The sequence below is a fragment of the Hyperolius riggenbachi genome, chromosome 12, assembly GCF_040937935.1.
Source record: "Hyperolius riggenbachi isolate aHypRig1 chromosome 12, aHypRig1.pri, whole genome shotgun sequence".
Lineage (NCBI taxonomy): Eukaryota > Metazoa > Chordata > Amphibia > Anura > Hyperoliidae > Hyperolius > Hyperolius riggenbachi.
In genome coordinates, this window is record NC_090657.1 from 177590487 (window position 1) to 177603626 (window position 13140).

Genomic DNA, 13140 nt, shown 5'->3' on the forward strand with positions numbered 1-13140 from the left:
GGATTTGACTCAGACACTACTTATGCGGGCCAGTTCTAGACTTTTTGCCTTTTTGCTGCCTGAGGCAAACATGTGAGGATGCGCCCCCCGGCCCCGAACTGGAATGATCGCACAGCACCCGACAATTTGCACCACACGTTATAACTGCAGTGAGCCCCCCAAAATCACCCTCAGTATAGTTAAGAAGCAAGGTATAGGTGCCCCCAATATAGGTTAGCCAGGTACAGTTGCCCCCAGTAATGGTTAGCCAGGAAATGTCTTCACTTCCTGTTTCTGCCTGGTGCTGTCCCCAGACTTCTGCCGCCTGAGGCAGTCCCCTCACTTGGCATCATGGGGGAACCAGGCCTGTACTTATGCCAAAAGATCAACAGGGCTGTCAGGCAACTGGCATTGTTTACAAGGAAATAGATATGGCCAGCCTCCATGTCTCTCTCACCCGGGTTCCCTTCAAAAACAATTGGAAGGTGTTAGATAATAATAATAATAATGAACAAAGCAATAATATAGAACACTAGTGTTTATTATTACTGTTAGTATGTTGTTTTTGTTATTTTTCTACCAATTTCAGTGTTTCTATTACTCACAGGAGGTCCGGGTAATCCAGCAGGACCAAGTTCACCCTGAAGGAAGAGAGAGAAAGTTTATTACATGGAACATTTCATTTGTTTTGTCTGTTTAGCATACTTGTGCATGCAATCCCAGCTCTAATCACTTTAATTATAACATTCGCCGCCTGAATTGTATAACTATTGTGTGTTTACACAGAGGGGGTAAGAGGCGCCCAGGGGTGTTACAAAAAAAAAAGAGAGAAAAGGGGGAGGTGACTTAATAAGCACAGGCAACGCATTTTGTCGGTCTCTGCCCCTTCTTCAGGCCAAATAAAGTGTCGAAGGGTTTCAAAAGCCAGGTGCAGAGGGCCTCTCATCAGCACTTTATTTGGCCCTTCCATGCAGCATTGTATGTTTGAAAGATCAAGAAATCGTTGTGCTTTTTCTGCTTTGCTGGACGCGGGGAACATTTCATCTTAGCTTGTGATAAAACAATATTTTAAACAGAGCGACTGATAAAGAGTCACGAGACGCGCCAAATCATTCCGCCTTTCATGCAAATATTATTCAGTTTGTATGCCGCTTGGAACTGTGCCAATTCCAACCTGCATAAGATTTACATTACATACGCATGCAAGTCAAATTATTTGCATTTCAAGGTCCCTCTCACAATTAGCTGAGTCAAAAATATGGAAGCCAGTAAATGTGCAAGATGTGTGTAATAAATATGGCAGCCCCATATCCTTCTCACTTCAGGTTTCCTTTAAAGTGGACCTGACCTCTTGCACAGGACAGAAAGAAAACATAGAAATCCACCCTGGATGTATTTAGAGAGTTTAGCCTGTCCAATCCTACCTCATCTGTGACTAATCAGAACTGTAATTTGATCTATCAGCTCAGAAAACTCCGATGTCTGCAGCTCCGGTACCGGGTCCCCACACTGCCGTCAGTCAGAGCCAGTCTGACTTAAGGGAAGTGCACCCTCTATGTATCTCTCCAGCAGCTGCTAGAGAGATACGCAAAGAGCACACTTCCCCTGCGTAGACTGGAGCCGACTGACGGCAGTGTGGGGACCCGGTACCGGAGCTGCAGACATCGGAGGACGGCTGCGTGGGAGCGATCCGAGCAGATGGGGCTGGAGGAAGCCCCAGGTATGTATAATTTAACTTTTACTGAACTCTGAGTCCCATGACCCTATGTCTGCTTCCATGAAAGCAGGAAGTAGACACACTGCAGATTGACTGCAGGATTTATATCAGCTGTAACAAAGAAATGTTTTTCTTTAAAGGTCATTATGTTGTTGCTTATCTTTTAGAGCAGAGGGGAAGTTCTGAGTTCAGGTCCGTTTTTATTGGAGTGGTGGGTACTGGTGGTAGAATTGCCCAGCAAGCCCATGGTGAAGCAAAACTCTCAGGTGTGTGTAAGGGGCTGAAAGAGACCAAAAAGCCTCCTTACTAAAATGCTATGCAAAACAGAAGTTTGCCTTCATAAAACAGAAGGTATTTGCGATTATTCAGGATGGAGTGAGCATATGATGTCTCCCACAATGCATCACTGCTGAATATGCAAATCATCACTTTGTTGTCCCTGAAAGCTAACCACACCTCCCAGGGGCATAACTAGAAATCACCTGGCCCCCCTGCAAAACTTTGGATGGGGCCCCCTCCCACCAAAATCCCCCTCCGCCCTCCTTAAAAAAACAAACAAAAAACAATTCTATTCAATAGGCTAATGCACACTTGAATGTGTTTTCCCCATACAGATAACAATAGAAAGCAGTGAAGCCTTGCACACATTTCCTCTATCAATTACATTAGCTTCTGTGATAAAACTTGCATGTTTTCACACATATAGGAACACATGGTGTGCAGAAAACACATACAGAAAACCAACAGGCGGGGGTGCTACCAGCCTCAGCTTATTGATGGAGCAGAACTGGCTCTGCAGACTTCTCTAACATCACTACAGTACACAGCACTAGGGGAGGGATAGAGGCGGAGGGCAGGGTGCTTTACACAGGGGCCTGCTGAACACTGAATAGGGACTGTCTACAAATCTTTGTCTGCAAAACTTTGTATGATTCATTACCAGTGGCGTAGTAGATGCAGTCAGAACAATTGTGCAGAGAGCAGAAAGTTTTTCCTCTCCTTGCCCTCAGTTGTCAGTCTCTCAGGACAGGGCCCCCCCCCCCCCCGGGTGCCCATATGCCAGGAGTGGTCCTATAATAAGTTTGATGTATTGAGAAGGATCTGATACCATGAAAGAGAACAATTAATAAACTTTATAACTTATATTCAATTATTATTATTTGTTTCATTAAAGAGGCCCTGTAGTGACATAGCAAAATGCAGTAAGTTACCCACTTTTATGGTAATTTTCCTGGTTTCAGCATTAGAAACACCACCTGCATCTATATATTGATGTATATTGGTATACAGCCCCACCCTCCAAGTGATGCCGCAGCCTAGGCTGATTAGCTATGCAGAACATACCCCCCCACCCAAGCATTCTAAGAGATCAGGTACAAGCAGTGCTTTTCTTGGTAAAAGATTGTCTGCAGCAGCGCTTGCCTTAGTGCTAACGATTTGAAAAGCTCTTGCTAATGTAATGCTATGTGTGTGATCCCCTTGTGGGATGTGATTTAGTTTTTTAATCCCCCATAGCATTGCATTATCAATAGTTTTACAAATCACTGGCGCTTAGAAAAGCGCTGCCAGTTGGTCTTTGGCCTAAACAAGCATTCCGCAGAGATCATCTGCTAGTAGTAAAGATGTCACCACCAGAATGTGGTGACATCTTTCAGAATGTAAATCGGGGTCAGGAAAGATTTTAAAATGGGCAAACACTGACTAAATAATCTATAAATAAAAATGTTATATAGATTTTAGACAAGACAAGACACAGAACATTTACAGTGCTGCCCATAATTATTCATACCCCTGGCAAATTTTGACTTAGGGCTGGTGCACACCAAAACCCGCTAGCAGATCCGCAAAATGCTAGCAGATTTTGAAACGCTTTTTCTTCTTTTTCTGTAGCGTTTCAGCTAGCGTTTTGCGGGTTTTGTCTAGCGGTTTTGGTGTAGTAGATTTCCTGTATTGTTACAGTAAAGCTGTTACTGAACAGCTACTGTAACAAAAACCGCCTGGCAAACCGCTCTGAAGTGCCGTTTTTCAGAGCGGTTTGCGTTTTTCCTATACTTAACATTGAGGCAGAAACGCATCCGCAATCCAAAAAATGCCTCACCCAGGCATTTTTCGTTTCTGCAAAACGCCTCCCGCTCTGGTGTGCACCACCCCATTGAGATACATTGACCAAGCAGATCCGCAGCCGCAAGCGGATCTGAAAACGCCCAAAAAGCCGCTCGGTGTGCACCAGCCCTTAAAGTTACTTTTATTCAACCAGCAAGCAATTTTTTGACGGGAATTTACATAGGTGTCTCTCAAAAGATAAGACGATGATGTACAAGAGGCATTATTGTGGAAAAAAAGCATTTCTCAGCTTTTATCTACATTTGAGCAAAAAGTGCCCAGTCCAAAATGATCCCCTTCGCTTGAAAAGTTATAACGACAGAGAGACCTGTCCGCTGCCCATACACTGCAGGCCGATTCCCAATCTATTTTAGTATGAAATCTCTTGGGAATTAGCCTCGTGACGCCGGCACCACCACTTGGCTGCTCGTTTCCTAAACGCTCCCCCAGTTCCTGTGCATTCAAATCTCTCCTGCTCCCACTGTGCAACTATAAAGCTGCTCCCAGTCTTCAGGAATCCAGGAAAAATCCCGCTGCACCAGATGGTGGGATATAATCAAAAGACCTTTATTAATAATCCATCATCAAAGTAGCATACAAAAGCTCACGTGTATCGGAGCAACGGCTCCTTAACCATAGCTATGATTAAGGAGCCGTTGCATACACGTGAGCTTTTGTATGCTACTTTGATGATGGATTATTAATAAAGGTCTTTTGATTATATCCCACCATCTGGTGCAGCGGGATTTTTCCTGGATTCCTGAAGTTTGGCTTCTATTTCCCGGCTCCCATATGTGTTAAAACGTAAGTGTAGCAGCCTTTCCACTAGTTCCTGTTTACACTGCTCCCAGTCTTGTTCGCTGGACTGCTGTCTACCCATGAGCGCTGCCATGACATGCAGCATCCATGTGGTGGACGTGGTGGTGCTCGGGAGAAGCATAGGCATAGACCTCAATCCTAAAACACCCTAAAACCTTTTCTACTACTTCTCACGGTAAACATAATACTACATATGTCTCAGTTGATAGCTAGCTAAGCATTTAGTAGGCCATTAACTCTCAAGTGCGCATGTGGCTATCTACAGACTAATTTTTTTTGCAGAAAGTATTTTGGAGCCATTCTTTGTTTGCATAGCCCCCTAAACAGTTATGACATCAGAAAAAGGCCACAAATGTCACCATTATGGAAAACTGACAACCAGGGCTATTCAAAAGTGGGTGTTTTGTAAGCTACCGACTCGCGTAATTTTGCTGAAACTTTCCTAAGTTTGATCATCATTTTGAAAATTACATTTTTTTTTTAAATCGATGGATTGAGTTTGCCCCTACCTATTTTTTATGTGACAGAGGTCCAAGTTATAAGACACATCAACATGTATTCTACAACTCACTATGATTAAAATGAGGTTACATATACGTCATTTGATAACAAACTGGATGCACAGCAATCCATTATTCTCAAGGTGCGCCCAGGGCCGGAGCTACCATAGGAAAAAATGGGCAGTTGTCCCAGGGCACCAGAGCCTGTAGGGGCCCCCAAGGTGTCCCTCCCCATCTTAACTGTTGCTCCCCAGGGACTCTGCAGTCTGTTAAGTTGGGAGGTGATTGGGGGAGGGTCAGCAGCCAGCTCAGGGGCCCAGGAGGGAACTTTGGCTGCAACAAAGGGCCTCTAATGACGCTTTTTGGTTGAGGGGGTGTCTGTTGGGGGGCCCCCAGGATAATTTTGTCCTAGGGCCCAATTGTTACTTGAACCGGCCCTGGGTGCGCCTATGGCTTTTTTGTAGGCTATTTTTTTTTGCACTTATTGTTACAGCACCATTCTCTGTTTGCATTGCCCCAGAATAATTAGGACATCAGTAAGTGGCCAGAAATGTCACCATTGTGGAAAGCTAACAACCAGAGTTATTCAAAATTGAATGTTTTGTAATCTACTGACTACATAATTTTAAAAATTATTTTTTTAAATGGTGGATTGAGTTTGTTTCTACCTATTTTTATGTGACATGGTTACAAGTTTTAAAGGATACCCGAAGTGACATGTGACATGATGAGATAGACATGTGTTTGTACAGTGCCTAGCACACAAGTAACGTTCACTGATAAGAAATTCCAACTATAAAACACTTTCCTAGCAGAAAATGGCTTCAGAGCAAGAAAGAGATAAAAAGGGTAATTTTTTTTTATCAGTGAGGGTCACACTGTAGTCACTTCCTGTCTTAGTCAAGACTGAGTCAGCCTCTTACATACCTGATATTTAACTCTTTCAGGTACAGAAAGAAAAAAAGGAACACAGCATAGTTACTAGTTACTTGTGTGCTAGGCACTGTACATACACATGTCTATCTCATCATGTCACATGTCACTTCCGACTAGTGTTGGGCGAACACCTCGATGTTCGGGTAAGTTCGCCGAACATGGCCGCGATGTTCGGCATGTTCGGGCCGAACCCCGAACTCCCCGCTTTTGGGGGCCCTATGGGGTTGCAGGCATAAGGGGGGAGCATGCCCCGATCGCGGGGGGGGGGGGGGGGGGGGGTCGGAAATTCCCCACACCCCCTCCGCTAGCGCTCCCCCCTCTGCCCGCTTCCCCATACAAAAGTTTAAGGAAGTAAAACAGTACCGGTGGTAGTGGGTGGCTGGCATTGTAAAATCTTTCCTGTCCCTTATTTACATTCTGACATTTATCATATGGTGACATTTTTACTGCTGGCAGGTGATGTCAGTGGAAGTAGCTGCTGCTTGCTTTTTTGGCAGTTGGAAACAGTTGTTATTTCCCACAATGCAACGAGGATCACAGACAGCAAACTGTTAGGACCATGGTCATGACATCACATTGTGGGAGGGGTCTTACCACAATATCAGCCGTACCGGGCAGCGGGCGGTTCAGCAGTAGTACGGTACTACTGCTGAACCGCCCGCTGCCCGGCCTCCCTCAACGCGTCACTCTCCGGACTCCTCCTCCTCAGTCACTCACTTCATAGTGCCGCCCACTGCCAGCCACCCACTACCACCGGTACTGTTTTACTTCCTTAAACTTTTGTATGGGGAAGCGGGCAGAGGGGGGAGCGCTAGCGGAGGGGGTGTGGGGAATTTCCGACCCCCCCCCCCCCGCGATCGGGGCATGCTCCCCCCTTATGCCTGCGACCCCATAGGGGGCAGAATTCGGCCGAACAGGGGCCCTGTTCGGCCCTGTTCGGCGGCCATTTAGTAGTTCGGGGCGAACCCGAACTTAAAAGGCCGAACACCATCAGGTGTTCGGCCGAACACGAACATCACCCGAACAGGGTGATGTTCTGCAGAACCCGAACAGTGGCGAACACTGTTCGCCCAACACTACTTCCGACATCCTTTAAAGAGAAACCATAATCAAGGATTGAACTTAATCCCATTCAGTAGCTGATACCCCCCTTTCCCATGAGAAATCTTTACCTTTTCTCAAATGGATCATCATGGGCCATGTACGGCTGATATTGTGGTAAGACCCCTCCCACAATGTGATGTCATGACCATGGTCCTAACAGTTTGCTGTCTGTGATCCTCGTTGCATTGTGGGAAATAACAACTGTTTCCAACTGCCAAAAAAGCAAGCAGCAGCTACTTCCACTGACATCACCTGCCAGCAGTAAAAATGTCACCATATGATAAATGTCAGAATGTAAATAAGGGACAGGAAAGATTTTACAATGGGCAAACACTGACTAAATCATTTATACATAATTATTGTAAAAATGAAGCACTTTTGCTCATTATGTTATTTTCACTGGAGTTCCTTTTTAACCACTTCACCCTAACTGGATGAAAATTTTTGTCCAGTTAGGGTGCGCACACTCCCGAGGGTCGCGCGCGCTCCAGCGGCCCCCCCGTGTGCGCTCCCGCTGCCGGCCGTTAGCCCAGCCATCCAAGAAAGGGATTATAAATCCCTTTCACTGATCGGACCCCCCGGAGAAAAGCCGACAGCGTCTCTTTAGACGCTGCGGCTTTTCTGAGATCAAAAAGCTCCCCGTCTTCATACTTCTTCCTGGGACCGAGATCGATTGCTCCCAGGACTTTTTGACTGTGGCCATCTTGTGGCCAAATAGCAAACTACACCAAAAAACACTGTATTGAATACATACATTTTTAAACATTTAAAATCCCCTGTTTACCTCCCACACCAAAAAATACCCACATACAAGTTTTAATAAAAAAAAAAAAAAATTACAATAATAATAATAATAAAAAAAAAAAAAACATAAATAGTTACCTAAGGGTCTGAACTTTTTAAATATTCATGTCAAAGGAGTATATCAATATGATTTATTAAATTATGGGTTTCTAAATAGTGATGGACACAAATTGAAAAAATGCACCTTTATTTCCAAATTAAATATCGGCGCCATACATTGTGATAGGGACATAATTTAAATGGTGTAATAAGCGGGACAAATTGGTAAATAAAGTACATAGGTTTTAATTATGGTAGCATGTATTAATTTCAAACTATAATGGCCAAAAGCTGAGCAATAATGATTTTTTTTCCATTTCTTTCTTAATATTCCTGTTAAAATGGATTTAGAATAAATTAATTCTCAGCAAAATGTATCACCCACAGAAAGCCTAATTGGTGGCAGAAAAAACAAGATATAGATCAATTCATTGTGATGAGTAGTGCTAAAGTTATTGGCAAAAAATCACAACCCTGTAGGCTGAAGTGGTTAAAGGAGTCATCAGGCAAAGGATAGGAAAGCCGATTTACTTATCTGGGGCTTTCTCCGGCCCCTTGCAGATGTCTGTCCTATGCTGACAGCTCCATTTGCAGCCGCCGGCCCAGGGTCCCCACACGCTGCAGAGGATGACCTCGAGGTTGTCCTTACTGTGCCTGCGTGAAGTGCCGATGTCAATCAAGCCCACGTTGTCTGCGGCGTACTGCGCAATATGCCGCGGACAACGTGGGCTTGACTGACAGCGGCACTTCACGCAGGCACAGTAAGGACAACCTCTGCAGTGTGCGGGGACCCCGGGCCGGCGGCTGTGAACGAAGCTCTTGCTAAGGGACAGGCAGCTGCAAGGGGCTGGAGAAAGCCCCACGTAAGTAAATCGGCTTTCCTATTCTGACGGATGATTCCTTTAAGAGGCATACAAATTAGTTCTACAACTCATTTTGATTAAAATGAGGCCACATATACCTTATTTAATAACAAACTGGATACACAGTAATCCACTATTCTCGAGATGTGCCTATGGATTTTTTGCAGTAATTGTTACAGCACCATTATTTTTTTGCATAGCAAATGGGACCCTCTGAACATCTTTAACAAGAGCTTTTGAATATATTCTTGTGGCCACACTCCCTCCACGTATGAGCCCAACTAAGGCCCAAGGCGTATTATGCAATGCTAGCATTTCTGCCTAAGCTTAAAGGGAGTCTGAAGTGAAAATAAACTTATGATATAATGTATTGTATGTGTAGTACAGCTAAGAAATAGAACATTAGTAGCAAAGAACAGAGTTTCATATTGTTTCCTGTATAGTAAGAGGTATTAAACTTCACTTACTATCTATGCAAAAGAGCTTCTCTGAGCTCTCTGACTAATTTAGCAAATTCTGAAGCACTTATACATCAAAGAAACAGTGAAAGACAACTTCAGATAAGATTTTACTGCAGAGTTCAAACAGTCATTAGCTTTGCTCTGTTTCATAGTTTAACCATTTTGCATCCAGACCTTGTTTCCCACTTAGGCCCCATTCACACTTAAAAGCGCAAAACGCTGGCGATTACCACCAGCATTTTGCGGGAGTGATTTTTCCGCGATTAACCGCAGAAAAATCACAAGACACTGCAGCGATTTTTCCGCAATCGCGTTTAGCACTTCTATAGCACTGAAACGCGACCCCCCGGGAAATCGCCTGAAAATGGTGCAGGCTACACGTTTGCGTTTGGCGATTTGCATTAATCGCCGGCGATTAATGCAAATCGCCCAAGTAAGAACGGGCCCATAGGGTATTATAGCATTAGCACTTTAAAAAGCGCTATCGCTTGAGCGTTTTGCCGAAATCACCGGCAAAACGCTCTAGTGTGAATGGGCCCTTATGGACCAGAGCAGTTTTTACATTTTAGCTATGTCCCTATTTAATCAGCAATAACTTTATCCCTACTTATGACACCTAAATGAAATATATATTGGTTTTTTTTTTCAAGACAAACTAGACTTTCATTGTATAGCATTTTTTCCCTTCAACAATTTTGTTTTCTATGCATTTTAATAGGAAAAATTGGAAAAAAATAGAACACACACATTATTTCTCAGTTTTACCAATTCCAGGGCTACTGCAGATAAAAAAACACAAATTTTGTTTGGCTATTTCTACTGTTTATCACAAAACTTAGATTATGTTCCTGTCACAATTTATGTTGAATTATTTATTTTGAAATAATGCTACAGGGTACATTTTTCACTATGATTTGAGAAAATGAAAGTATTTTTAATAGTAAAAATCAATCTTATAGGTTCAGGGAACATATATTCCCTTTCTCCAATTAGTGCTGCATCAGATAGTGCCAGAGATGTGCACAAGAGCAAGTCCAATCGTGCACAGCTGGGCTTCTGCTACAAGACGTATATCTACGTCCTCATGGCTTAGATGAAGTCACAGAGGACGTAGATATACTGTAGTGGTGGATAAAGTGGTTAAAACGCAGAGTGTAGTTTGTAATGTGCATGTGCAAATATTAGAGAATGATGCAATGTTATTAAAAAAAAAACCTAAATAACGGGAAAAAAATATGAGACTCTTTTCTTTGCTACTAATGTTCTATTAATTATCCGTACTACACAAGTATTTTCACTTCAGTGTCACTTCAAGGCTGGGACCACACGTAATGCTTTTCAATAGTGACATGCACAAGTTAGCAAATTATCTACTGTTACTCCCATGCACAAGCACCCGTGAGGACGTGTTCACATGCATGTTCGGGCACCTCTGCTTACCATAGAAAACCGTGGCAGTGTTCCCGGCTTATGAATGATCACTGTTACTGGTGGCTGTAAGAGTGATCATTCGCAAGAAAACAGGCACAGATAGGCTCAGGTAACACGTTCCCTTGCACCAATCAGAGCTGCTTTGGGTGTTGTTGGGAGCATTAGTGCCGTGCACGCATGAGAGTGTGTGCACAAGAATGCATGCATGTGGACTCACTGCAGCACGTGCACCCACAGCATTCGTTTATACCCATGTACAATTGTGCATACAGGCTCGCGATCGTGCACAACAGTAGTGAAGCCAATCTGACGTCCTCGCGAGGGTAGAGGTGATCACTGTTACTGGCTGTAACAGTGATCACTTATAGAAAAACAAAAACAAACACAAGTTCCCTTCAACCAATCAGCGCTGCCTTTAGAGCAGCCAGAGATCACATAAACATGGGGTGGAGGGGCACAGGGTTACGTGAACACACACGATCACAGGGGGCAGACATTGTGTCCGGGGCCCTGTTTCAATCAACTCCACACCTCATCAATAAAACAACGTTTCAGCCACTGGCAACCGAAAAGCACTCCGAATGATTATTATTATTTTTTGGGCATCTATATGTTGTTCCAAATTTATTTGAGTCTGATATGGCTTTTAATAACTACTGTTAAGTACTTTTCCACCTTTAGCTGCAGAAAAGGTATTTCGTATATAAGAGGGGAAAAAATAAAAAATTCTAAATGCAGAAGAAAAGCTAACTGAATCAGGTCCTAAAGCTTCGTACACATGCTAAATCAAACCGACCGCCTTTACTGAGAATCGAGCTATGTACAGCAGCCCCCAATGCCTTGGCCAGCGATCAGCAGTGCTGCAAACTCATCCCTTTAAATATGGACACATTTGAGTTATACAGGTCTTGTAGTTGGTAAAATGCAGTTTAGGCACTGATTATGTGTACGTAGCCCCAGAAACTGTATAACTTAGAGGCATCAGTATTTAAAGGGATGATTTGGCAAACCTGGTGATTAGCCGTGCAGAAGGATTTGGCCGATCGCCAGCTTATTTGTCTCTACCTATTTGATATGAATCCAAACTACAAAACACACTAAAATGTATTCTACAGCTCATCACAGTTAAAGTAATATCACATATGCCTTATTTGATAACAAACTGCTGGTGCAGCAATCCATTATACTCAAGAGCACTATTGGCCTGTTTTGCACTAATTGTCACAGCATCATTCTTTGTCTGCATGGCCCCAGAAGAGAATGGGCTTCAGAAAAAGGCCACAAATTACACCAGTATGGAAATAGAACAGACAGGGCTATCCAAATATGGGTTGTGTAAGGTTCAGACTCTTGCAGTTACCCTGAACGTTTCCCAAGTTTGAGCATGTTAAAAATTATGTTTTTTTTTAATAATGGATTAAGTTTATCCCTACCTGTTGTTTATGTGACAGAGGGCCCAAGCTATAAAACACATCAAAATGTATTCTACAACTCATTTCAATTAAAATGAGGTCACATATACCTAATTCGATAACAAACTGGCTACACAGCAATCTATTATTCGCAGTCCATTTTTTTGCACTAAATGTTACAGCACTATTCTTTGTTTGCATTTAAATGCTGGGACCCTCTGAATATACTCCACAAGAGCTTGTCTAATACATTCTAGTGGCCGTGCTACCATCCATGTATGAGCATGGCCGTACTGTACAGGAGCATTTAGGGCCCTTTTCCACTAGCGCGTTTGCGCTAGCTGAATCGCAAAACCGCAAACCGCTAGCGATTTTACAATCGCTACGGTTTGCTTTTTAACATAGGAATCGCGGTAGGTCATTTCCACTACCGCGATTCGTTTTTTACTTGATCGCGATCGCGCCGCGGAGCGACTTTTGCCGCGATTTTGCTATGCAGTGCATAGCATAGCAAAATCGCGGCCGCAAACGTCGGGAAAACGGCGGAATTGCAATTCAGCAATCGCTAGCGTTCAGCGCGAACGCTAGCGACTGCTAGTGGAAAAGGGCCCTTATAGCCTTGCTTGCACAGTAGCACAAAGCCAATCATGGATGGCTTTATGGCCTGCGCAGAATGTCCATGCTTGTACATGGGCGGGGGCACAGCGGGAAAGAGGAGAGCCCTGGCGGCAGTGGTGGGATGGAGGAGGATCAGAGAAGCCACAGACTTCTCTCTACTGAGATAAGTATATAACTTTATTTTAATCTCCCCCCACAGGTTTGCTTTAAGGCTGGGACCATGCGTACTGCTGTTCCATGGCAATGCACACGCTCGTTCAGAAGTTCGCACATTTTCTACTGCAGTTCCCGTAAGTCTATAACTACATGAAATTGCAAAGTGCCTGCGATTACCATAGACTGCCGGCAGGTGCT

General features: G+C 43.8%; 1 protein-coding gene across 1 annotated transcript in view; it reads right to left on the reverse strand.

Moving 5' to 3' along the window:
* COL9A3 (collagen type IX alpha 3 chain) overlaps positions 1 to 13140 on the reverse strand; it is a 97867-nt gene that overhangs the window by 77109 nt on the left and 7618 nt on the right. Inside the window, exon 3 of the mRNA XM_068262854.1 lies at positions 585 to 620. Coding sequence (XP_068118955.1) covers positions 585 to 620 — 36 coding nt within the window. The remainder of the gene's footprint in view (positions 1 to 584; positions 621 to 13140) is intronic.